We start from the raw sequence: 26,510 nt of genomic DNA, 5'->3' as shown, positions 1-26,510 counted from the left end.
GAGAAGACAGCACACCTCCCGGGACATCCTGTTCCCTCCTCACACGGCTGCCTCTGTCCCCTATCCTCCCCACAAATCTCTTCCAAATGGTCTTCTGAGGTTGGCAACTTGCTGGCCCAAAATCGGCGTCCAAGGTGAGGGCATGGAAAAGATTTTGCAGCTCTGCTAACACAGCCTGGTTCCTGACAGTCCTGTTTCTGTATATCACACTCCTCCAGAGGTTCGTCTCCTGCAATGAGCGAAGAACTTCCTTTTATCTGTCTCAAATCTTTCAACATTCACCTTCATTGGATGCCCATGAGTTCTGGTGTTGCGAGAGATTATTGCGGCCAGGCTATCCATCCCTGTCCAGGAGCAGCCGGAGGTGGCTAGACCCCCTAAATAAGACAGCAACCCAGTTTATTGGGACAGGCATCACGGAAATGGTCCTTTTCAATTAATTTTTATTTACAGTGGTGCTTCGCAAGACAAAAAGAATCCGTTCCGCGATTCTCTTCGTCTTGCGGTTTTTTCGTCTTGCGAAGCAAGCCCATTAGCGGCTTAGCGGATTAGCGCTATTAGCGGCTTAGCGGGCTTAGCGGATCAGCTGATAAGCGGCTTAGCGGATCAGCTGATTAGCGGCTTAGCGGATCAGCTGTTAAGCGGCTTAGCGGATCAGCTGATAAGCGGCTTAGCGATCAGCTGTTAAGCGGCTTAGCGGATCAGCTGTTAAGCGGCTTAGCGGATCAGCTGATAAGCGGCTTAGCGATCAGCTGTTAAGCGGCTTAGCGGATCAGCTGTTAAGCGGCTTAGCGGATCAGCTGATAAGCGGCTTAGTGGCTTGGGAAAAGGGGGGGGAACCCTGCAGGAACTCGCAAGACATTTTCGTCTTGCGAAGCAAGCCCATAGGAAATTCGTTTTGCGAAGCACCTCCAAAACGGAAAACCCTTTCGTCTAGTGGGTTTTCCGTCTTGCGAGGCATTCGTCTTGCGGGGCACCACTGTATTTAAATGGAAGCTGGTGGTCTCTGAGGAATTAAACACCGTGTGGTCTCCACCTGCACTTATCGGTGGCACCTTAGCATCGCACAGTGCGATAATAGAATAATTGTAGAGTTGGAAGAGACCCAAAGGGTCATCTAGTCCAGCCCCCTGCGACGCGGGGATCCTGGTGCGATTTCTCACCCTTTTCTCTCTCTCTCCGTCCAGACTGAGAAGGAGCGTGCTCAGCTGAAGGAGACCTGCGACCGTCAGGCGGACCAGCTCAGCCGAACCAACCTCAAGCTCCAGGAGAAGACGTCGGAGAACGAGGCCGAGTTCAAGAACCTGAAGGAGACCATCTTTGAGCTGGAAGACCAGGTGGAGCAACACCGGGCGCTCAAACTGCACGACAACCAGATCATCAGCGACTTGGAGAGTAGGTGGAACCAAGGAGGGGGGAATGATTGAGGACAGTATGTAGAGAGAGATTGCAAGCAGGTTATGAAGTTGGCAAGGATTGCTTGGGATTCCCGCCCTCCAATAAAGAAATAATTTTCAATTTAGTGCTGCCTGTTTGGGAAGGAAGCGGGGGGGGGGGGGGAGGCACAGCATGCCTTTCTCTCTCCGCAACAACAAGTGAAGGATGTCGTCAGGCTGCTGTTCCAAGCAACAAATATCTGATAAGATGAATTGGGGGGGGGGGCAGGCAGAAGCCTTTTGTAGGGGCAGAAACAGGTTCCAAAAAGAGCCGGTGGTGGTGTAGTGGTCAGAATGTCAAACTAGGGCAACCAGGGTTCAAATCCCCTCTTGGACATGAAGCTCAGTGGGTGTGGCTCTGGGCCAGTCACTGCACCTCTCAGCCCAACCGACCTCACAGGGTTGTTGCGGGGGGTTATATGAGGTAGGGGAGAACAACGCACAGGCCGTCTTGAGCTCGTTGGAGAAAATTGGTGGGATATAAAGGCAATAAAATAATAAGATGATAGCTGAATTGGGGCCAGCCTGCATGTGAGATCGCCACCTGCTGGCGAAGCTGTTTTGCAAGCCGGGACAGAAGCAAATTAGCTAGGTCAGGGCTACGATCACTTAATTGGGGAGTAAGCCCCACTGTATACAGTAAGACTCAACTTTTGAGTAAATGTAGGGTTGTGCTGCCAAAGGTGTTCTGGGCATCAGCAAGTTTTTTAGTGTTTGGACTCTGAAGAAGGGTATTTTATTCCATGCTGTGCATTCTTTTAAAACTGCAAGCCGTTTGGGGGGCAGAAATCTGTGCCCGTGTGTGTTGATTATATTGCGTTAAATGGGCCCAGAGGTCTGGCTCGAGATAAGGTCACTTCCCTGTGTTACCTTGGCAGTGTCTTCGGTGCCCTCCCTCCCTGTCCTATCTCAGTAGACTCTTCCTATCTTCCCTCTTCCCAGGTAATCTACTGAAAATGGAAGTCCAGAAGACGGATTTGGAAAGGCAGCTGAAGACCCTGAACAAGCAGATGAAGGTGAGAAGGGAGCTCACTGGCAGGACACCTGCCTTGCGTGCAGAAGGTTCCGAGTTCAGTCCTTGACAGCATCCCCAGGTGGGGCTGGGAAGGACCGCTCACTCAGAACCACATGGACTGGAACCCCGACAGGTGTCCATCCGACCTCTGCTTAAAAGCCTCCAGCTTTGGAACAAACTCAGGCATCACCAATACGGCTGTCGCATTTCCAAAACTTAGCACCTGCTAAAAACACTTCTGTTTCAACAAGCCTGTCCAAATGAAAGTCAGTGTAATTTTAATCTGTTTTAGCGTTTTAACTTTTGTATGTTTTAAAGTCGGGCGGTGAATTTGTCTCGATTTTAATGCTTTATCATTTTTAAACCCCTTTGAGGCTTTTTTTAAAAAAAACAAGCAGTGTTTGAATTTCATTAAAAGAATAAGTAAGAGGAGGGTCTCTGCCCGAAGGAGCTTACAATCTAAGAAGAGGCTCCAAACCGGGGGGTTTCCTTCTGCGTCTTCCCTCCCACGCAAAGTGAGGGCGACTGTCTTGTTGTGCTGGCGTCCACGAGAACTGATGCCAACCGCCCTCCGACCTCCCTGCGGTGATGGCCGCTTTTGTTGGGCGAGTCTCAACCTCTCGCTTCCTCTCCTCTCCCCTCCCTCTTCCCCTCCGTCTCCAGGAGGACACGGCCGAGTGGCGCCGCTTCCAAGCCGACCTGCAGACGGCGGTGGTCGTGGCCAACGACATCAAGTGCGAGGCCCAGCAGGAGCTGCGGACGGTGAAGCGCCGGCTGCTGGAGGAGGAGGAGAAGAGCGCCCGGCTGCAGAAGGAGCTGGATGAGGCCCAGGGCGGGAGCACAAGGTGCGTGGGGCACGGGGCCAGTGGCTTTTTGTAGGGGTCGCAGGCACCCAGGGAAGTTTGCACTCCCTTCACTGCCCATGCCTTCGCATTCTTTCTCTGTGTGTCCCCTTTTCCAAGCAGGTTCCGTTGCATTTCCTGTTTTATTTTTGTATGCAAAGAGCCTGTCTTCCATGTATCGCATGTCATCCGGGGCCCTTTGAGAATCGCCTTTCTCTTTGGCCAACAACGCTCTGAATTTACTTCAGTGAACCGCACCAGTTGGGGATGTTTAGGGCAGCTTTTACTTACACAGAACGAAGGTAGACTTCGCGGGCCTGTAAATTACATGGGCTTAGAGAGAGGCATCTCCTTCGCCTTTGCTTTACCTATGCGTAGAAATGAAGGGATGCGGGTGGCGCTGAGGTCTAAAGCACTGAGCCTCTTGGTCTTGCCGATCGGAAGGTCGGCGGTTTGAATCCCCACGACGGAGTGAGCTCCCGTTGCTCTGTCCCAGCTCCTGCCGATCTAGCAGTTCAAAAGCACACCGGTGCAAGTAGATAAATAGGTACCACTGTGGCGGGAAGGTAAACGGCGTTTCTGTGCACTCTGGTTTCCGTCACGGTGTCCCGTTGCACCAGAAGCTGTTTAGTCATGCTGGCCACATGACACGGAAAGCTGTCTGTGGACAAACGCCGGCTCCCTCGCCCTGAAAGCGAGATGAGCCCCACAACCCCATAATCGCCTTTGACTGGACTTAACTGTCTAGGGGTACTTTGCCTTTTTAGAAATTAAGTCATGTTGTCATAGGGAAAAGCACATCTCCCAGGGCTAGATGCTTGCTTCGGCAGCAAGAACAGGGCGCCCACTCTCTATCAAACTGGCCCAAGGCTGAGTTTTTCCTGCACAAACACTCTGAGTAAGCAGATTCTCTTAACAATACCCTTCCACACTCCCTTTTTCCTTCTCTTCACATCCTTCTTCCTCCCACGTGGCCAAGAGGAGGAATGTAGAAATTTCTGCTTTTAATGAACCGCACTTCCCCGTGTCGTCCCAACCAAGAACTGTTGGTGAACTATGCAGGCAACTCCCCATTTACATGGGACTGCCGGGAGCCTGGCAGTGGGACCCTGAAATGAGGAGCACCCTGAAGAGTCCTGGCTCATGAGGAGACCCTCCCCAGAGCCTGAAGAGGGCTTTGTTGAGGCTGCTCAGTCTTCCTGCCCAACAGCTGATGGGCAGGGTGGTGCATTGACCGCTGCCACTTCCTTGCACCTGAGTAGTCTCAGCAAAGCCCTGCTACCCCTCTGGCTCACGAGGAGACCCTCCCTGGACCCCCAAAGAGGACATTCTCTTTGGGCTCTCATGAGCCAGAGGCTTGTTGAGGCTGCTCAGCTGATACGCAAATCACTGTCTCTCCAGCTCCTTTCATCTTGTTCCCTCTCATGCGCCTCACACTAAACCATGGTTTGATGGGCTCCACAGTCCAGAGGGTCTCACCCTGCTCATGATCCGGTCCCACTTGTTCCTCCCGTCCCGCATACGCAAGCAAAATGCCCGTCGTCATGGCGAGTGGGATGCGTGCAAAAGTGAGCAAGGGTTTCCGGTATACAAAACACCCTGAGGACGAACTTCCATTTCCTGCAGGAACACATTTTTTTAAGGTTGTTCATTTGGTTAATTTGAAGAGCGAACAGCAGCCGGGGGTCAGCTGAGGACCCTCTTCCTTTGCTGGCGTGAAGGGGAACTTGTTCCTAAGGGAAACCGTGGGGGGGGGGGGCGCGTCTCTGGTGAAGGTTTATCTTCAGTTGATCTGAAGGGCAGGTTTATCTTCAGTTCTCCGTGGCGCTTCCAACTGCAATTTCTTGGGTCACACCAGCATGTGGCAGAATGTTGGCAATTGACGTTTTTTAGAGTGTGTGTACGAAAGAGGGAGACTTACCTCTTGTCTACCTTGGGAGTCAGCTACACTTCATTCAAACGTGTTACTGAGGTGGGGGGTGCGTTGCAAGGGGACCTGACAGATCTGTGAAGGCGAAGGCGAGGTCTTTTCAGTGGCGGTTTGGCCTGATTGGCTGCGTTGATCTTCCAGGATCAGAGGCACTCTATCCTTGATTGCAGGTTTCTGAAGAGCCCCCACAAATGAGGGCTGCTGCCTTCAGCCCTTGTTTGCTGCAGTTGGTCTAGGCCAGGGTTTCTCAGACTTTGGTCCCCCGCCTGTTGTGGGACCACAACTCCCATCATCCCTGATCACGGGTCCTAATAGCTAGGGATGATGGGAGTTGTAGTCCAACCACAGCTGATGACCCAAGTTAGAGAAACCCTGGCCTGGGCCTTTGGTCTGACCCAGCAGGTCTTGGAGTCATAGAATTGCAGTGTTCAAAGGAACCCAAAGGGTCATCGAATCCAACCCCCTGCAATGCAGGGGTCACTGCTAAGCAGAAAACCGCAGCTGCAAGCAATCTGTTGCCCTTTCACACACGCACAGATATGCACACACAACGGAAATGCGATGTGTCTGTCCGCTGGATGCACTCCTGTTCAGACCTGTTCCTTCTCCAGCGTTTCCAGGTCAGGAGATGCAGACGGTTTTTCCTGCCAGGTCCATGATATGGAAAACATGAGATGAGGAACTATCTCTAAAAAAAACCCCTCAAGCCTAACCTGGTTCTCCCAAAGGGCGTGTTTTCTGTTGAAGGAGTCTCGCTTTATCAGCCTGCCTCTCTTGTCTGTTTCGCTCGGTGTTCTCCCCACTTTCCCCGCCTCTGTCCAGCTTCCTTGTCGTATCGCAAATTTGATTGCGCAGTGGAACCGCCAAGCAGCCAGCAGCGCCGAAACCACCCTGATTCTGCCGACTTTTTTCAGTCCGTAACCTTATTCATTACGCGTTGCAGTGGGTCTGCCCCCCCCCCCGCCCTTTGTGGGGCAGATCAGCCTACTGTATCTCTGGGCGTGTGTTGGAGGGGGGCAGTTATTTGTCCTCCGCAGACAGCGATACAGCTAGAAACCTCAGCTCTGCGGCAGGACTTGGCGGTGCAAATTTGCATAATTTATTTTGCATAATTGGCATAATTCTGGAGTGAAGAGAGGTATGAAGGCTCTGAACCTCCTTTCCTCTGACCCCCTCCGCGTGCTTTCAAGAATATCTCTGCCCATCCATAGGGACTAGCAGCTTGCTTTTTCTTTTTGTGAAGGAAAGCTGAGGTCCTCAGTCTACACAGCCTGTCCTGGCCCCCCAAAACTAGCCTCCGGCACCTCAAGGGCAGTGGAGGACGCTGTCTTGCCACCTGCGTCAGGGTAAAACTGAGCTGCCGCTCCTGTCGGCCTCTCTGTGGGGGTGCTGTCATTGTGCCCTTCGCCCCAGGCAGCAAACCGCCTGCCCTTCCAGCTTGTCCTTTGACTTCCTTCCGACTTCTTTCCCACAACAACACCAGCCCCCCTTTCTCTCTGCCACTTTCACTCTCACATTCCCTTTCGTTCCCGGAGAGGATACAGAGCGCAAACCCCCGAGGTCTCCAAAGCACACCTGAACTGAAGGTAAGAGGTTCTCTGGCGGTGCAAAGGGCAAAAAACCCACCCCTCACGCCTTCTCCCAGCCCTAACAAGCCTCTTCCTTCCCACATTTTTTTTTTGCTCTTTGCACACGCCCCGAAGGCTGCATTGTGCTTTAACAATTTTATTTCCATTTGTTTGCTTTCGTTGCTTTTTTAACCTCCCTTTCTCTCTTCTAGAGTCCAGCTTTGCGCTCTGTGTGTGTACTAAGTCCCCTCGTCCGCTGGTGTCTCCCCCTCACGTCCCGTTCCATGTGTGTCGCGGCTGTCCCGTCTTGCAGAGGCTTGAGAAGGCTGCCGGGCTCTCGCTTTTAACAGTCGCTCCCCAAAATGGGGGGCGGGGAGGGGAGCCCCCTTGTTTAACACCCCCCCCCCCGTCTCCCTCTTGATCACAGTTTCAGAGGAGCCTGTCTGGAGCGGAGAAGAGGTTTGTTTCGCAGGCGTGATTGGGTTCAACAGTGGTGTGGGTTATTATTTACTATTAATCATTTATTTATTGCGTCATTTTCACCCGAAGGCCCAGGGGTGCCTTAAAAGCAATTTAAAACAACTTGCAGCCATAAAAATAAGGTGATACCTCACGTGTCAATAGCCAGAGCAAAAGAGGCGTGTCTTCGACATTCCCCAAAGGCTGTGCAGTGAAGGGGCCAGGCGCCACCTCTGTGGGGAAGGAGTTCCCCAGCTTGGGGGCCATTCCAGAGAAGGCCTCGCTGAGGGTGGGGGAACTACCAAGAGGCTCTGTAGGGAAAGAGGCCGTCTATGAAGATATTTGGGGCCTGAGTCGTTTAGGCCTTTAAACACCAAACGGATAATGGTACAAAAAACTGGGCAGAGTCAAAGGCTCTTATTTTGGCAGGAGTCTTGACCATTGTCGGAGGCGATGAGAACTTTTCCAAGGAGGGCCGAGAAGCTGACAATTAAAAAAAAAATTGTTCGAAATCCAGGGAGGGAAGTTGTGTGTATTCTGTCTCAGCAACCCACACAACTACTCCTCCCTCATGCGAAAAATGGGCCTCAGTGCTGCCTTGCAAAAAGCAAAGTTTTTAGTCAACAGCAGCAAATCGTTGCTCCCGTCTGCCTCTGATTTCCCATGAATGGTCTGAAAAGGGGCTGTGGGATGAAGACCAACCCCCTCCAGTTTGCAAGCACTTCCCAGCCTGGTCGCCTGGAGAATGGTTCCCCCTGCCACAGGCGACTCCCGGTTCCCGTCAGGCAACAGGGTCAGGGACAATGGGAGCTAAACGCGGAATGCATGGGCCTTCTGGACATTGTTGGACTCCAGTTCCCATCATCCCTGACCACTGGGCATGCTGGCTGGGGCTGGTGGAAGGAGGGAGTCCACTGACATCTCATCCTCAATGGAGGCAACGCTGCGTGAGCTTGATGCGCCAGTGGCCTGGCTCAGTATACTTTTCAGGCGTGGGGGGTTTCAATTCATCCATTTTTTTGGACTCCGCATCCCTTAAAGCCCACCTTTGGTCTCCCTTTCTCTTTCCACAGATCTCTGATCCCAGTCAATTAGCCGAGCCCTGGATGAAACACACCGCCCAGCCCAGGGGCTCAGGACCGCCACATGTAACAGCTCCTCCTTGAAAACGTGGGTGAAGAATACAGGGTTTTAAACCGGGAAAGAAACATCTGAGCACTTACAGCAAAATGATTTCCCCTAGACCTTCATTCCTACGTGTTTTCTGTCTATTTTTCCTCTCCGAAACCTAACTTTTTAAGGGGGAGATTTATTCTCCCTGAAGGCTACGTGAAAGCAATATGTGAGAAAGCTGAAGTTTCGGGGTTGCTGCAGGCCCCCAGTTTCGCATTCTGATGCTTCGAGGTTTTTAAAACGACCCAGCTCCGGACACAGGAAAGAGCTGCTAATCTGCACACTTGAGGTTCTCCGCTGAGAACGACCTGCCGCCGCACGTACCTCTTTGTTCCTGGTTTGCCACGGCAACTGTCCACACGGAGCACGGAGCAAATGTCCGTCCGGTGGGGCTGAGTGTTGCCCATCCATCACCTGGCCATCTTCACCTGCCTGGATGCTTCCTCAATGTCCAATGACAGGGACCAGCCACTAGGTGGCAGTGCACGACTTGAAACCCAGAAACCCATTTGCTGTTCTGCAGCCTATGTTCTGCAGACCACTCGCTGCTGCTTCTCCTGAGATCTGAAGGCAGGAAAGAAGAAAGGGCAGAGGGCAGTGAGGGTCAAGCGAGGATGCCCTCGGTAGCTGCACTACAGAGCCGTCTTCCTGCGCCCCCACTTCTCCCCCCGTTGCAAATTTGGAATCTGCTTGAATTCTCCTGACTTGCAGGGGGGAGCTGTGGGTCTCTCCAACTTGAAGCCATCCTTTTGGATTACAAGAACGCTTTTAAAACGTTGGGCTTGCGTCGCTGGTGTTTCAGCCCAGGAAAATGGCTCCTTTCCCCCCCCAGACCAAAAGCGCCAAGCTGGTGGATCCCTGGACCCCACGACTCTACAGGGAGTCCTCTCTACTGAGCCGGCAAAAGGGTGGTCCCATCTATCCCTTGTGAAGGCAATCGGAAGTCCACGTTTTGTTTTATTTTATTCCTCAGAATCTTTACTCAGGGGAAGTCTGTGGCATGACCGACGCTCATCCTGAAATGTCCTGTCTCTGCGTTCTTGCAGAACATTTGCTGAGAAATTTGCACAAGTAGACTTTGAGGGTCGGCCGCGGCCAGCCTCTGAGCCAAATCTGGATCGGAGCCATTTAGCCCTCCAGCCCCAGAGATGCAAGAAAGAGCATGGATGAACAGTGTCTTCTCTCGTTACTTTCCCCTCCCAGGGGTCCTTGGCTTGTTTCCTCCCGCCGCCTTGTCATTGTAGCCCCTCTCACAAGTCCCCGGGAGGTAGAATGTTGTGAAATTCCCTTCCAGCCGGTTTCTTGTAAGAAGTGCCGTTTAACTTGAAGATTCGCTTCTTCTTTCCTCTTCTCTTCCCGTCGCATTTTCCTTTTGTGCCGCGACCGTGCGCCTGCAGGCAGGGACTCATCTCTCACCTTGATTGTCTGTATGTAAGCCACTCAGCTTTCGGGCTGAGGAGCGGGTTGCAAACACTCCAGATCAATAACAGCAAGGGGAGGTAAACTTCCAGCCTCGCACCCCTCGTGCCCTTGCGTAGTTTTGCAGAAGGCATTGGGGTGCAGAGGAACACTGGGATCCCAGCAGGTCTCTGCTGAGATTGTGCCACACATACGAACTTCAGACACTTTGCTTGATCAGAAGCACTGAGGTCAAGCCTGGAGGCCCACAACCTCCTCTCATGGGTGGTGGGGAAACCCACAAGTGCACCCGCCGTGGGGCAGATCCCACCTGCAGACACTGGTGTGCAATTCGGGAATGCTCTGCGATCGGACCACTTGACTTCCATACTTGTAAACATGCTTGAACCGGGTAACGGTGACAATTTGCTGAGCCACGTGAATGTATGTCTGTGTGTAAGAGAGGGAGGGAGACTAATATTTCAACAAACGTGTACAAAACTGCAAATAAATCTGCGACTGGCAGCCAGGTGCCCTTCTCCGCCTCTTCTCTCTATACCTTTGTCGGTTTAAAATACTTGCTGCGCCTTCCTTAAACGTAGATGTGATCACAGCGGATCTCCCGTGTGTGTGTGTAGATTTCTACCTGGCGAGCGTATCCACACAGGTGATGCTGGCTAGCTGCGCGGTAAGGCTGTACCGCTGTTTACGTGAAGCCTCCAACTCCCAAGGCAGTCTACCTCTGAAGACCATTGGCTGGGGAGCAACGGTGAGAGAGGCAGGCCTTGCCTCCAAGTTCCATGTCTGTGTGTTTTCCAGGAGGCACTGGGGGAAACTGGGTCCTGGAATAGACAGGCTTTTTGTCACATCTGCTGGAGAAAAGCTTCTGTTCTGTGTGAGCGCCTGCTCTTTTTTTGCAGTATGCATAGGGAATAGCCACCTGTGCATTCATCCCCAGTAGCCCTTCGAATCCAGTAGAAGGGTTTTGGGGTCTCCAACCTGATGAGCTCCAGATATTTTAGGTCCACAACTCCTACCCGCCCCAGGTCCAGACATGGCCACTTGGGCAGGGGGTGATAGGAGGTGTCGTCCGAAACAGGGCTGTGTCACCTGGGGTTGATGGGAACTGGGGTCCAAAATGTCTGGAAAAGCAAAGGCCATCTCAGCAGATTGGTGTTTAGCCGGCCGCCTCCTCGGGAAATGCTTAAAAACAACTTTGTCCTCATTTTATCATCACAAGGGGCCGGGCTGGATTATCCATTGGGTCCCTCCCAACAGTACAATTCTGGCATTCCCCACCTGAGCAAACCCTGTGCCATTGTTGCTCCCAAGGCCCCTTTCTCCTCTGGCCGGGGGCACAGCCCCAAGGGGCAATAATAATAATAATAATAATAATAATAATAATAATAATAATAATTTATTTATACCCTGCCCATCTGGCTGAGTTTCCCCAGCCACTCTGGGTGGCTTCCAACAGAATATTAAAATACAATAACCTATTAAACATTAAAAGCTTCCCTAAACAGGGCTGCCTTCAGACGTCTTCTAAAAGTCTGGTAGTTGTTTTTCTCTTTGACATTTGGTGGGAGGGCGTTCCACAGGGCGGGCGCCACCACCGAGAAGGCCCTCTGCCTGGTTCCCTGTAACTTGGCTTCTCACAGCGAGGGAACCGCCAGAAGGCTGGCTGGAACCCCCCATCCTCATTCCCCTGCTCCGCTGCCCTCCTGCAGAATCTGGCCTCTGCTTGGCCTTTTGTGCCCTGTTAACAAAACCCCAGCCCAGCTGCTGCCCCTCGGACGCAGGAGCCGGAAGCACGCCACTCCAGTCTGCTAAAAAGCGAAACTGAAAAAATCCTAGCGGATGTCCCTTGTTCCTAAACTCTGTTCTTTCCGCACCCTGTATTGGATCAGGCCAGGACTAGGGCGATCAGTCCCCAGGGGACTTTTTGCCCCTCTCGCTGCCCTCCCCGTAGCTTTGGCACAAAATCTGGGCACTTGGCAAGGGACAGGTCAGGCGCTGTTCACCCGCAGACAGTGCCTCCATTGAGCTGTGAGCAAAACCCCCCCACCTCGGCCTGCCGTTCCTTGCCCCCGCTTCCCAGGGGCTCTTGTGCTGCCGAGACAAGGCTGGGATGCCAAAAGGGGGGTGGAAGAGAGAGAACCCCCTCCATGTACACCTCCCCACCCATCCCAAAGTATTCAGTGCCTATTAATAACCCAGCTAAAGCCACGCAGCTGTTTGGGAATGGACTGGGTGCCAGGGGGAGGGAAAGAGAGAGAATGGGTCTCACGAGGAGAAAAGAGAAGCTCATTCAGCGCAGAATCTGATGGTCTTTCATCCGTCTCGTGTGCCTGTTGTCATCATATCCCCTTTCCTGCATCCACATAAATTGCATCGCAGGTGGCGAGTCACATTTAAAAACGTTATTAATGGGGAAGCAACCGCTGCAGCCACGAGTCTCAAAAATCGACCACTCCAAAAGACCTTAAGTTTGTTGGTTTTCAAGGGGTACCATAATAATTATACTTCTCGTTAATGTGGATAAGTTGTTTGGGGAACAGGGGGACAGAACAGCTGGTCCTCTCCACCTCTTAGAAAATAGCATGAAATGCACCTTCCGATATCTCAAGGGCTGTCGCTTGGAATATGGAGCAATCTTGTTTTCTCGCTTTGGAGGGGAGGACCCAAACCCAAGTGACAAGAAAGGAGTTCTGGCTAAACAGCAGGAAGAACTTTCTGACAGTAAGAGCTGTTCAACTGTGGAACGGTCTCCCTTGGAAGGTGGTGGTCTCTCCTTCCTTGGAAGTTTTCCAGCAGAGGTTGGACGGCCATCTGTCAGGCATGATCTAGTTGCAGATGCCCTCTTATCAGGAAGTCCATTCTCCACAGTGTGGGAATCAGGCACCTCCTAACCTTTGGAACTCTCTTCCACTGCATATCAAGCGGGTAGACCGTGGCTCTTCAGTCCTGCTTTGGCAGTTGATGTTCCTTTTGCCGGCAGCAAATTATAAAGTTGGGGGGGAAATACAGCAAGAAATGATGACAATATTGAGCTTTTGCATTATCTCTGTCCTCCTTAACGTTATTCGACAGTGCTTTTACATTATTTCTGTCACCCTTGTTGTTATTTTATAGCGCTTTTACTTTATCTCTGTCCTCATTATTCTGCATTGCTTTTACATTATCTTTGTCAGCGGGTCAGTGTTGGTATAAGGATGGGCCAATCTTGTCAATTTCAGTCTCTCTTTTTTCTCCTCCTTCAGTTCATTCTGCCACACTCCTGCATCCATTTGCTGTTCGCTTTTTCCAAATCCTCTTGAAAACCCTTCATCATTTTTAGGGAATATTTCTCCCAGTATAGACACCTTTTGATTTTGCAAGCAATTCCCCCCAACGTAATGCATTTTTGTATGCTGTTTTCACCCGGACACACGAGTGGGGAACCTTTGGCGCCCTGATGTTGCTGCGCTGCGACTCCCAGCAGCTCCAGCAAGCATGGCCAATGTCAGTGATGGGAGTTCTAGTTCAGCAAGATCTGGAGGGCCAAAGGTTCCCCACATTACCCCATTTTGTTCCATTTGAAGAACTGCATCACAAAATCCAGAGATGTGCAGTTTTCTAAAGACAGCTGCACATTTGTTTCCCCATATCGTTTCAGGATTGTGAGGGGGTTGGGCTAGATGACCTTTGGGGGTCCCTCCCAACTGTACAACTCGATGATTCCAGGAGGCAGGAAGGAGTTTAAAATACAGACAAACGCAGGCAAAATCCCAGGGCCTGTGCTTTTTCACACCCACCCCACCAGGGTTTCCGCTCAGGGACTCCAGCAGATCTAGAGGATTCCTCTCTCTCACCTCCCTCTCATCTCTTCCTTCCAGGCCAACCATTGAGGTGATGGACGCAGTCGAGGCAGATCCTGCCAGCCGCTGGCAGGGGGTCTCCGTCAGCCGCGCGTCGCCGACGCCCCCCGAGTCCCTGGCTACCGTCAAATCATTGATCAAGTCGTTCGACTTGGGGTGCCCAGGTAATAAACCCCCAAACGCCACGGAGCTGAGGGTCTCTTATTTCTCTGACAAATTGTCTTCTTGCGCCCCACCCAGCTCTCATTCGTATTCCCTGTATGGATTTGTTTGCAAATGCCTTTATACATGCACCATCTCTTGACATGTCAGGGCTCTGTGCAGCACTATGCATGCGGCAAAACAGCATTTTAAAACAGTGCGAAATGGCGATTAAAATGCAGGGCTAATCAGGAGGGGAGACTCCTGCAGTTGCGCTAAAATCCTGCTTGTGGGCTTCCCATAATGGGCATCTGGTTGGCCACTGGGAAAACAGGGTGCTGGACTTGAGGGGCCCCCTTTGGCCTGATCCAGCAGCCGGGCTGTTTCAATGGCGTAGATGGAACCCGAGACGTGCATGCCAACAGATGCTCTGCTGCTGGGCTGCAACCCTTCCTATATATGCCAAGTCAAACCTTACGTTTTAGACTGAAAACAAGGAGTGCCGCTGGATCAGACCAGCTTCCCTGCTTCCAACAGGGGACAGCCAGTTGCTTCTGGGAATCCTGCAGTCGGGCATTACAGGACTGTTGGGGTGACTTGAAAAGGGGTTGGGCAAATCCATGCCTAAGGATAAGGCTGTTGATGGCTGCTAGCCACTGAACGCCCCTGAATATCACTAATTGGGAATCACAAGCGGGCAGAGCGCTGGTTGAACTCTGGTCCTACTTACAGCCTGTCCATTGGGGCACCTAATTGGCCTGTGTGAAGACAGAATGCTGACCCAGATAGGCCTCGTTCGGCCTGACCCAGCAGCCAGACTCTTCCTGCAGCCATTTATAACACACTGCCTTCCATTAGACCTCACTTACCATCAGTGATGGCAGCATGTAGCCCTAGGCCTAGCTGGCACCTAGTTGGCCACATTGAGGACAGGATCCTGGCCTAGATTGGCCTTCTTGGGCCTGATTTATATCTGGCGTCCATTTATATCTTGCTGCCCTCACTCGCCATTTGACTTCACTTGCCATCAGTGATGGCAGCGTGCAGCCAAATCCAGTTAGCCACCGTGAGCGCTGGATGCTGGCCCAGAAGGGGCCTCCTTTGGCCTGATCCAGCAGCCAGGCCCTTCCTGCAGCCATTTATGTCACGCTGCCCTCACTCTCCATTAGACCTCACTTGCCATCAGCGATGGCAGCATGTAGCCCTAGCTCTGGTTGGCCACAGTGAGGGCAGGCTGCCAGCCTAGATGGACCCCATTAGGCCTGGTCCAGCAAGGCCGCCTCTTCTTAGGCCCATTTACATCACCCCACTGCCCTCACTCTCCATTAGACCTCACTTGCCATCAGCGATGGCAGCAACCAACACCAGCCCCTCGTCAGCCACAGTGAGAACCGGGTGCTGGACTTGGCGGGTCCCCTTTTGACCCGATCCAGCAGCAGTTCCTCTGCCCTTCCACAAAGACCAACCGGCTGCTTTCTCTTCCCTCGCAGGTGGTCCGGGGCAAAGCGTTCCTGTCCACAAGGTCTCCCGGAGCCCCCTCAGCGGCATTCCCACCAGGACAGCTCCAGCAGCTGCCGTCTCGCCCATCCAGGTACAGAAGAAGCAGCCCCCTCCCTTCCTTTGTGGTCTTTGGGTGCTGGACGGACTTCAGGGAGCCTTTTATGGCAGGGGAAGAGAGAGATTTGGGGGGGGGGGGTTCAGCACGTCGCCACCAGGAAGGGGAAATGGATCTGTTTGTTTCTTTTCTGCAAAGGCACCAAATACCGGCAGATCAAAGCGAAGCCCTTGGTGGGCCCCAGCAAAAAGCCACCCCCCCTTCTGACCGCCTCTCGGAATCCAGCAGCGGAGGTCACTTTTGGGGCCGTCTTCCAAATAATAACAACGATCTGGTTTTGATCTCCCCCCGCCCTGCTCCCCAGAGCCCTAATAAACAATAAATGCTCAGGGCGTGGGCGGTGATGGGGAGGGCAGGGGCCAAAACCTTGGGGCGCGTGCAGAGAGATATGCAGAAGTCGGGAAGAGAGAGCCAGGCCAAGAACCAAAGTCCCCTCCGTTCAAAGGGGCCCGAAGAGTCATCTAGTCCAACCCCCTGAAATGCAGTGGGGAGGTGGGTTCAGTTTTCAACTCTAAATCTATTTCCAGTCTGACCTTTTTCAAAAATCCTCCCACCCTCAAGGTTTTTAAAAAGGTTTTAAACGTTCGTCTTCCTTCGCTGCTCCTTCGGGTTTGTTTCTTCAATTGAGTTTTGTACAGACTCAGGCAGATAAATGCCGTGATGTGTTGGGGCAGGCGGACCCTGAGTTGTGTCTCTTCCCCTAAAAAAATTAAGCGTGATCCCCGCCCTGCTCCTTCTGAGTTCAAGTTTAGCAGAGTTTCTTTAGGTTTAGCTGAGATGGAAGGGAAAGATTAGTCGGACCCCAGGAAGCTGCCTTATACCATTGATCCATCCAGCTATTGCCTGCACTGACTGGCAGCAGCTTTCCAGGGCTTCAGACAGGGAGTCTCTTTCCCAGCCCTTGCCCAGAGTTGCCGGGGATCGAACCTGCAGCCCTGTTTTCATCTAATGCAAATGCTCCACTGCTGGGCTGCGGCCCTTTGCCCTGCCTCTCCTGACACGCGATTAAGATCGGTGACCTCCTGCAGACACTCTGTGTTCTCCCTGCCCTCCGTGTTTCTGTTCTTTCTTTACTAACTGCTCATCCTCAGGTGATCATGCAGAGGCACACCCTCCCCTCTCCCTTGCTGCCTTCTCCCTCTTCGGGAATCGTCCGCCCATCCCTGAGCACCTAGGGTGATATAGCAACTAGCTTAGGGTGGTGTTTTCCAGAGTGGTCCATCTGGAGGAACCGGTAATTTATGAAACAATGGAAGCAGGAGGGGAGACTCCCTTCCTCCCCACCCAAGACAGGTGCTCCATTCGAGCAGGTTCCACCGCCCAGTTTTGGGGCTGCGTTTTTTGCAGAGGCAGCCCCAGGAAGCTGCAAGGGGCCAGCTCCTCTCCCTTTTCGTCGGCCTGCCATCTTTGCAGCACCCCCAGGATGCTGGCTGATGTCCAGCGTGAGGATAACCCCGAAAGGAGCTCTTCTGCTTCAGTTTGGAGGGGCTTCGGACCACGCAAGCCACTGTGGTGCAGTGCTTAAGAGTGCCGGATGCAGGAGACGAGGGTTCAAATCCCCACTCGGCCACGAAACTTTCACTGGTGGTGATCTTGGAACACTGCCTGCCTCTCAGCCTCACCCACCTCGCAGGGTTGTTGTGGGGGTTAATAGAGGAGTTGTTGTTGTTTAGTTGTGTCCGACTCTTCGTGACCCCACGGACCAGAGCACGCCGGGCACTCCTGTCTTCCACTGCCTCCCGCAGTTTGGTCAAACTCATGCTGGTAGCTTTGAGAACACTGTCCCACCATCTCGTCCTCTGTCATCCCCTTCTCCTTGTGCCCTCCATCTTTCCCAACATCAGGGTCTTTTCCAGGGAGTAATAGAGGAGAGGGAGACCCATGTATGCCACCTTGAGCTCCCTGGAGGAAAAGGTGGGACACCAAGGTGGGATCTACGGGTATAGGGTGCTTTACAAATTTAATAACAAATAAAATAAAATAATAAATCATAGAGTTGGAAGGGACCCTGAGGATCATCAAGTCCAACCCCCTGCGATGCGGGATATATGCAACCGTCTCATATGCAGATTGAACCTGCAACCTTGGTGTTACCAGCACCACACTCTAACCAACTGAGCTATCCAGGCACAGTTAATAATAATAACAATTGGGGTCTATCAAGGCGCACACTGGACTGGCTATCATCCAGTTTTCAAACAAGACAGGAAACTAGAATCCTGAGGGAATCCAAATTCTCTGCCTAGGGGGAAAAAAAGAAAAATGACTCGTGTGATGTGCAGGAGTTGTTTTCAAAAGGCCTTGTGAGGTTTTTGGTTTTTTACATTTTTGTGCAGCCCAACAACATTAGTGGCCCGGCGGCTGGTTTAGACCAGTGGCCCATCTCTCTAGTCCAGCATCCTGCTCTCTCTCACCTTGGCCAACCAGGTGCCCTTCATGGGAAACAGCGGGACCTGAGTTCAAGAGCCCTCTCTCCCCTCCTGCAGTTTCCAGCAATTGGTATTCAGAAGCATGGCTGCCTCAAACCGAGGAGGCAGAGTGTAGCCATCATCACTGATGGCCCTTCTCCTCCATGAATCTGTGTGAAGAAGTCTTTTAGAAGACATCTGAAGGCAGCCCTGTTTAGGGAAGGTTTTAATGTTTGATTAATTATGGTTTAATATTTTGTTGGAAGCTGCTCAGAGTGGCAGAGTGGAAGGCCAGGGAGATGGGTGGGATATAAATTATTATTATTAATTATTATTATTAATTATTATTAATTATTATTAATTATTATTATTATTAATTATTATTTTGTTTTATTTTTTTATTTTATTTTATTTTATTTTATTTTATTTTATTTTATTTTATTTTATTTTATTTTATTTTATTTTATTTTATTTTATTTTATTTTATTTTATTTTATTTTATTTTATTTTATTTTATTTTATTTTATTTTATTTTATTTTATTTTATTTTATTTTATTTTATTTTATTTTATTTTATTTTATTTTATTTTATTTTATTTTATTTTATTTTATTTTATTTTATTTTATTTTATTTTATTTTATTTTATTTTATTTTATTTTATTTTATTTTATTTTATTTTATTTTATTTTATTTTATTTTATTTTATTTTATTTTATTTTATTTTATTTTATTTTATTTTATTTTATTTTATTTTATTTTATTTTATTTTATTTTATTTTATTTTATTTTATTTTATTTTATTTTATTTTATTTTATTTTATTTTATTTTATTTTGTCCTGGACCTCCCAACATCCATCTTCAATGGGTGTCCAGTGATGTTCTCGTGTTAGGGCAGAGAGAAAAGCTTTCCTCTCTCCACTTTCTCTGTGCTGTGCATAATTTTGCCAACTTCTCTCATGTCCCCTCTTACCTGCCTCTTCTCTACACGAAAAAGCCCCAAATGCTGCAACCTTTCCCCAGAGGGGAGGCTCTCCATCCCTCCCCCCAATCACCCCTCTGTGCCTGTTCTGTGTTTCCATGAAACAAGCCCCACACATATCCCTGGGGGCATATTCTCCCCCACCTCCCGATTCAGAGCAGAAATTGGCTGAATGTGTCTTGACAGCAACCAGATGGGAGCTTCCTTCTCCTGGGGCTACATACCTTCTGTCTTTGCAGATGTGTGGTTTAACCAGCCGTGTAACCGGCTAAATTCTGTGGTCGTTTCTCTCTCTCTTTTGGTTGCAGAGACACTCCACCTTCAGCAACCCAAAGCCCTCTGGGAAGGCATTTTCCAAGCACGCTGATCTTCCAGAGCTTCCTTTGGCAGGTGAGTTGTAAAAATAGCAAGCAAGGCCTTCTGGATGCAACACCTCCACCTTCTAATATCAGGTGCTACCACGGGCCAGTTCCCCACCAGCCTACCTTCAACCAGCCCCAATCGCCCTGCCTTTCTACTCGCAACCAGCTCAGGGGGTGGCTTCCTTCTCTATCTCAGCATTTCTCCTTGCAGAACCCATCACGGCTTAGGACCCTCGTACCTACGGGACTGCCTCTCCTAGTATGCCCCACAGAGGACCTTAAGGTCCATAAATAGCAACACCCTAGAGGTCCCGGGCCCTGAGGAAGTCAGATTAGCCTCAGCCAGAGCCAGGGCCTTTTCAGCTATGGCCCTGGCCTGGTGGAACGCTCTGTCTCATGAGACCAGGGCCCTGCGGGATCTGATTTCTTTCTGCAGGGCCTGTAAGACAGAGTTGTTCCGCCTGGCCTTTGGCTTGGAATCAACGTGATCCCCTCCCCCTCTTTCCTTTTTTCCTTTCTCCTTCTGTGATGGAACTCCTATTTGGGGACTTCCCTGGCTTTTTTCTGGCCCGCATAGGACCAGTCTGGATAGTTAGCCTTGGTGAAGACTTGACGTTTTCATCCCCAAAAAAGTTTTTGAGTTTCTGCTGAAATGAGGCTGCATTTTAATGTTGTATTTTAATCTTGTTTTTTAAGTTGTATTGCAATCTATTGCTTAAATCTGGTGTTAGCTGCCCTGAGCCCAGTCTTGGGTGGGGAGGGTGGGATATAAATAAAACTTATTATTATTATTATTATTATTATTATTAAGGATGCTGGGTGCAAAATGAGAGCCAATTGCCTCCACCTGCCATTGGTTCCGGCGCCACCTACTGTTCAGCTCCCTGTTTTCCACCCTGCCAGCCCCAGCCAGAGTAGAGGGGCCGACTTTCTTAGTTGTTACTGCGTGTGTGTGTGTGTGTGTGTGTGTGTGTGTGTCCCACCTCTTGCCACTGAGATGGGCGACTGGTTTTGAGCCTGACATGATCAGGGGCGCTTAGACTCCCTCCCCATGCAGTTCCTTCCTTTTTCTCTGCGCTTTCCCTCCCTCGATGCCCGCCGGGCAGTGCCGTGGCTCGGAAGGATGAGTCACAGCCAGCCAACCTCCCAGGCCGCGTGTGTGTAGGGGGGGGGGTCCGCTTCCCCACCCCCAGCGCCTCCCGGCTCCTCTTGAGAGAACAGCAATAGCCCGTGGGGTTCTTCAGCGATCTGACAGCAGCCCAAGCTCCCCTTGTCCAAAGACATTTGAATCCCCTGCGTTATGTGGGTGTCATCTGCTGAAAAGAGCATCAGCCTCAAAAGGCACTGACAGCGCAAAGGCCGGCCGGCCACACACACTTTGGCAACGCTGGGATTTAGGGGGACAGCTAATGAGGCCGAATGTTGGAAGACTCAGGGCGGATAAAAGAAAAGTCATTTTATTCATTTATTCAGAGTCGTAGGTCACAAACAACAAATGACAAATCTTAAAACCGAATAGAGTCGCAGGCCAAAATGCGTACATGTGTCTGGGCGGAACAAGCTTGCAAGTAATTCGCAATTAAGAGTCACATATCTCTTTTTGCAGTGCGGAAAGAGAACCTTGCAGCCCTGTAGCTGAAGCGTTTCTTATCAAGTCCCACCGAGCGCCATTGGGACGTTCTGCTGATTTTAGGAGTGATCTTTTCTGAGTGCAAATGAGTTCCTCTCCCGGTTACCTAAGTCAGGGCTGATGGGATGTGGAGGCCGAGAAGCCCTGTAGAGGACCACAGGCTCCCCACCTTATTGCGTTGTGAATCTCTTCTTCTTTTCTAACTAGGAGACTGCAGCCGTCAGTATGAGGGATCGATCCACTCTTACAGGCAGCAGCAAGATTCTCCATTTTTGAGTGAACATGCGGGGGATTACAGGCAATCCTTTCTGCCCCCCAGGGGTTATGTTTCAGACCCCATGAACGTCGGCAGGACCCTTGTAAAGTGTCCCGCCCCGCCCTGCCCCCATTCTTCCCTTCTAGTGACATTTTAGGGTCACTTTGGGGTCCGGCGCCCTGTGGGAATGCGCAATCACATGCAGATTATTCGTTGCCTCTCTTCAACTTCATGGCAGGACTGGCAGACTTCTGGTTTGCAGGAACTCCTATTTTACTTAGACACTCCCCCCAATGGTTACCGTATGTTCTACCTTCACTCTCGAAGGCATTAATGCCTCTAAATCCCGGTTGTTGGGAATCACCAGAGTGCGGAGAGCGCTGTTGCGCCCAGGCCCTGCTTGTGGGGGCTGTTCCTTGCGGGTGTCCGGTTTCTCCCACCCGAGGCAGCTTGGCCCACCAACCTGGGTCGCTTTGAAAGAGGTTTAGAATCATAGAATCGCAAATTCACGGTGGAGGATGAAGCTGTGGCTGGCTGCTGGCCGCGATGGCAATGTGCTACCTCCCCTCTTGGAGGCAGTATACTGGGGAATCTCAAGCTGGGAAGGAGTTGCTGCTGCACTCAGGGTCAGCTTCCGGGGATTACTGCTGTGGCATCTGGTTGGCCATCGTGGACTAGACGGGCCTCCTCTGCCCGCTGCTCTTGTGACGTCGTTCTTACCCTCGTGGTTTTTACACTGACTTACACAACCGGCCCACCTATGTCAGTATTCTCCACTTCCCCTCTGCCCCTTGTCCAACGGCACTGGCAGCAACCAATCCCTCCAGCAGTTCTCCGCACGCCCAGTTTTCCTTGGGACGGCATTGGTTGCTTTTTTAGAGAAGCAGCTTTTTAAAATGAGGAACCAAAGAACCTGGGGAAGAAAAAAAAGGAAGGTGCCTTGCTCTACATGCAGGGGAGACTTTTTTCCCCAGAGCTGCCACGAGGGTCATTAAAAAGGGTGTCGTTTCCTGGATCTTCCTGCAGTTGCAGAACAGCCATTACCTTAATTGAGCAGATAGTCAGACACAGCAGAAGAGGAGCAGAGGGAGACCGCAGGCGTCTCCTTGCTGCAGCCGTGGAGTAAATGGCCGGGGAGGATCTGAGCCAGGGATCTCTCGTGGGGTGGGCAGAGGTGGGGGGACTCCTGTTTACTGGAACAGCCATAAGACAGCAGGATGTGTGACGTCCTTTTGTTAAGTCCTCTAATGCTCCTCAGTCGTTGCTTCCTGTATTGCAAACTCAAGCCCCCCCTGGGCCTGAACGTTGCGTGGTCTTCACTTCCCTCCTGCAGCCCTTGCTGCAAGGCCAGCCACCGCCAACCTGGTGCCCGCCAGGCGTTCTGCGCTGCAACTTCCATCAGACCCCAGCCGGCACGGCAAAAAGTGTGCGAGAGAGAGAGCTTACGGCTAAGCTTTGCAGCAGCAGAAAAAAACATTTCTCTGCGTTTACTTCTTTGCTGTAGAAAAGGGGTTGTCTCTGAGCAGGAAAAGGCAAGCTTGGGTTCACACATGATGAGTGCTCTATGCGCCAAAGCCCTGAGTGGTGGGGGCTGTTTGGAGGGAGACCCTCCTCTTTGCAGGGTGTGTGTGTGTGGAGGACATAGGAGTGTTCTTGAAATCAGCTCGTAGAACTTGGGTAGGCAACCCAAGGCCTGGGGGCCGGATGCGGCCCAATCGCCTTCTCAATCCGGCCCACGGACAGTCCAGGAATCAGTGTGTTTTTACCTGAGTAGAATGTGTGCTTTTATTTAAAATGCATCTCTGGGTTATTTGTGGGGCATAGGAATTCGTTCATATATTTTTTTCAAAATATAGTCCGGCCCCCCACAAGGTCCGAGGGACGGTGGACCGGCCCCCTGTTGAAAAAGGTTGCTGCTCCCTGTCATAGAATCACAGAATTGTAGTGGGAAGTGACCCCCCCCCAAGGCAGGAATCACAAAGAACCCCCAACCGGTGGCCCTCTGCTTAAACAAGGAAGGAGAGCCCTGCCGCCAGGCATACACCAGCAGCCCCCCCCCCCCAAGAGGCATCATGTTTGCAAATGACGGTTCCTTGTCTCTCTCCTCTCCCCGCCAAGACTTGCTGAAAGGGAGAAGTGAGGACCTGAAGCCAGACCACTTTCTCCGCAAAAGCCCCTCGCTGGAGTCCCTGAGCAAACCGCCCTCCATGTCCTTCTCCGGCAGAATGCTCACCTCCACCCACAGCGGCCTGAAACCCCCCAGCAAGCTCAGGTAAGCGAAACGGAAGCTGAGCTGAAAGAGAGAAAGGAAGGGGGCAATGAAGGCGGCCTTTGCCTGAGCCAGGCCATTAGGCCCTATATTGCCTACACTGGCTGGCAGAGGCCCCCAGGGTTTCAGGCCGGGTTTCCCCCCCAGCCATGCCTAGAGAGGCTGCCAGGGACTGAACCGGGGACATCTGGCATGTAGTGCCGGTGCTCTGCCACTGAGCCAATGCCTCTCATGCGTGCCGTTATCTAGCCCAACCCCTTGAAATGCAAGAATCTTTCACACCACGTGGGGCTTGAACCCACAGCCCTGAGATTAAGGGCCTCATGCTCTACCGATCGAGCTCTGCAGCCTCAACTCAGATGTCACCTGTTCAACACCTGGTGGCACCTATTTGTTTATTTGTAATACATAAAGCTATTAAAACGCCACCAAATCATAAAGTGCAAAGCAGATGGCCCACATGGCCGATTTTAGCAGCGTAGGACTGAGCATGCTCAGTGGTGGGCATGGCCATTTTGGGGATGGGGAGGGCATGATGGACTCTCCCAAAGAGGGCACAGCTGGCTAAAATAGGAACCTGTCACATTTCCCCTCTCTGTGCATTTTCCTTATAGCAAATGCATAAATTGGCCACCAGTTCCCCAACATTGGTGCCATTTCTGCCAGGTTGAGTGTATGGCGTGTGTTTTTCGGTGTGGGGGGCACATGGGGATGGCAGCCATCCCTGGCCCCTTTTCAGAGCGGAGCAGTCCAAGCGGAGTAACAGGGGAGGATCGTTAACAAAACTTTTTCCTCTTCCTGGTTCCAGCGTGGAGAGGAAGGACCCTTTGGCCGCTTTGGCGAGGGAGTACGGCGGCTCCAAGAGGAACGCCCTGCTGAAATGGTGTCAGAAGAAAACAGAGGGGTACCCAGTAAGTAAACGGGCGGCTTGCTTGCGTGGGTGGCTGAGGTGTTTGCTTGTCACAAAGGGATCATTTTGCCCAAAAGACAACTGTGGCAGCAGCCAAGCACTTTCCTTCTGGGTGCTAATTATTATTATTGTTGTTGTTGTTGTTGTTGTTGTTGTTGTTTATTTATTTATACCCCGCCCATCTGGCTGAGTTTCCCCCAGCCACTCTGGGTGGCTTCCAACAAAACACTAAGATACAATAACCTATTGAACATTAAAAGCTTCCCTAAAGAGGGCTGCCTTCAGATGTCTTCTAAAAGTTTGGTAATTATTTTTCTCTTTGGCATCTGGTGGGAGGGCGTTCCACAGGGTGGGTGCCACTACTGAGAAGGCCCTCGGCGCTGGACCTCAGTTTGGAGTCTGCAATTGGGGGGGGGCATGGAGTATCTTTCCCTTTGCTCCTCAGACAATATGTGCACCCTCTTTCTCCAGCAAACGCCGATTCCCTTGGCAACATGGGAATCGCTTCCCCCTAAAAATCAAGTTTCCCGTCCTCGTGATTCTGAATTAAGAGCTGGTTTATGTAGGAAGCTGCCGTAATCAGACCCTTGATCCAACCAGCTTGGTATTGTCGACACTGGCTGGCAGCGGCTCTCCAGGGCTTCCCAACAGGAGTTCTCTCCCAGACCTGCCCGGAAGTGTCAGGATTGAACCCGAGACTGTCTGCATGCAAAGCAGGTGCTCTCCCACTGAGCTATGGGGGGAAACCCACTCTCGAACACAGAGCTTTTAAGCACAGACCTTGTGCTTGGAAAGAGCAAGGCAAAAGATAAATGTGGATTACGCCCTGGCAGCCAATGAGGCTCTGGGCGAACTAGCTCAGCAGTGCCCACACTGACTGGCAGCTCCAGGGCTTCCGGCAGGGAGTAATTCCTAGCTCTGCCCCACTGCTGTTTGAACCTGGGACCTTCTGCATTAAAAGCAGAGGTTCCCAATCACTCCACTACAACAGTTTGGCTCCTTCCCCCAAGTTTACAGTGGGTCACCAGCCTGCCTGTTTAAAGCAGCATTTGTAGAATTAATGCATTTCAACACATTTTGCAGGCTGCGCAGTAGAGTGCCCTGTCTCGGAGCAGGCGAGGCAGGACACTGCTGGCCTCGTTCGTTGCTGTGCTTACTTGGAATAGAATCACAGTAGAGCTGGAAGGGACCCCAGGGGTCATCTAGTCCAACCCCCCGCAGTGCAGAAATCTCAGCTGAAGAATCCCTGACAGATTCCTAGTGCCTGGCCTGTTTCCTGCCCACACACCCTGACTTCTTTGCACAGAGATCAGGCACCTATTTAAGGAGGCACGTGTTCCCATAACTCTGCGGGGAACTTAGATGAGACCTTGCCTCAAAGCAAGCGCCTATCCAAGCGTCCGGTGGTTTTGGTTGCTTTTAGTGCGGGGGGGAGCAGGTTTGTTGCGCAAGACCTCCCGATCAGCAGCAACTGCGCGACACAAACTTGCCAGCGTGTGATTGAATCCTGCCCCAAAATACCGACAATCTGGAAAGCGCCCTTCGTCTCTCGCTTCAAAAAACAACCACCCACCTCTCCAGTCCAAAACACACACACACACACACACACACACACACACACACACACACACACACACACGTCCCCTTGGTTCAAAGGACAGCAGAATTCCTTTGGTTTATTTTTAATTTTGGCTCTCGGAGGGATCCCTGCGGTTCCTGCGGCAGCTGCCCAACCCTCTCTAACAAGGCGGCGGCATCTGTAATTGTTGGCCGAAACTTCAGCGAGGCATTTATTTTATAGATCTTTCTCTTCCTGCCTCTGTTATCTTCAGAGCATCAAACAAACGCCACACGTTTGCCTTCTTCCCCTGGCAGGACAAAGCTCTCTGTGAGGAGGTGGTGGTGGTGGTGGCTATTAGGGGGAGCACTGAGCCCATGAGGAGGGGCGGTTGTGCTGCACAGCTTATGCATTCCCCCAAAGCGAGCTGACGGACTTGTTCATTTTAAGAACATCAAACCACGAGAAGAGCCTGCTGGATCCGTCTAGCCAAGCACCCTGCTCTCACAGTGGCCTGTTGCGTATTTAGCAGATTAATTGCGCTGCAAAAAGCGTGCTGGGGAGACCACACGTTTAGGAAACAATGAAGAAACGCAAAAATATATTTTGCTTGGCTTTAATTACAAAAACAAAAACTCCTCTTACATTAAATTTATATGTACGACCCATCCATTCACCAGGGTACTGAGAGAGGTACAC

General features: G+C 51.3%; 1 protein-coding gene across 6 annotated transcripts in view; it reads left to right on the top strand.

Annotated features, from left to right (window-relative positions):
• The window catches only part of SPECC1 (sperm antigen with calponin homology and coiled-coil domains 1), a 109,402-nt gene that overhangs the window by 62,126 nt on the left and 20,766 nt on the right, over positions 1-26,510 (top strand). For 3 of the 6 annotated variants that reach the window (XM_028707580.2, XM_028707585.2, XM_028707583.2), the window contains 8 exons: positions 1,188-1,395; positions 2,379-2,452; positions 3,115-3,296; positions 13,700-13,845; positions 15,313-15,413; positions 19,135-19,216; positions 23,193-23,346; positions 24,152-24,254. In XM_028707580.2, coding sequence (XP_028563413.2) covers positions 1,188-1,395; positions 2,379-2,452; positions 3,115-3,296; positions 13,700-13,845; positions 15,313-15,413; positions 19,135-19,216; positions 23,193-23,346; positions 24,152-24,254 — 1,050 coding nt within the window. Of the gene's footprint in view, positions 1-1,187; positions 1,396-2,378; positions 2,453-3,114; positions 3,297-7,003; positions 7,251-8,323; positions 10,351-13,699; positions 13,846-15,312; positions 15,414-19,134; positions 19,217-23,192; positions 23,347-24,151; positions 24,255-26,510 lie in introns of those variants that run through there. The other 3 variants (XM_077919781.1, XR_003703835.2, XM_028707586.2) reach the window with 3 other exon arrangements.

The sequence above is a fragment of the Podarcis muralis genome, chromosome 15 (genome assembly GCF_964188315.1).
Source record: "Podarcis muralis chromosome 15, rPodMur119.hap1.1, whole genome shotgun sequence".
NCBI lineage: Eukaryota > Metazoa > Chordata > Lepidosauria > Squamata > Lacertidae > Podarcis > Podarcis muralis.
Note: the sequence above shows the minus strand (reverse complement) of the source record. Positions and strands in the feature narration are given on the sequence as shown.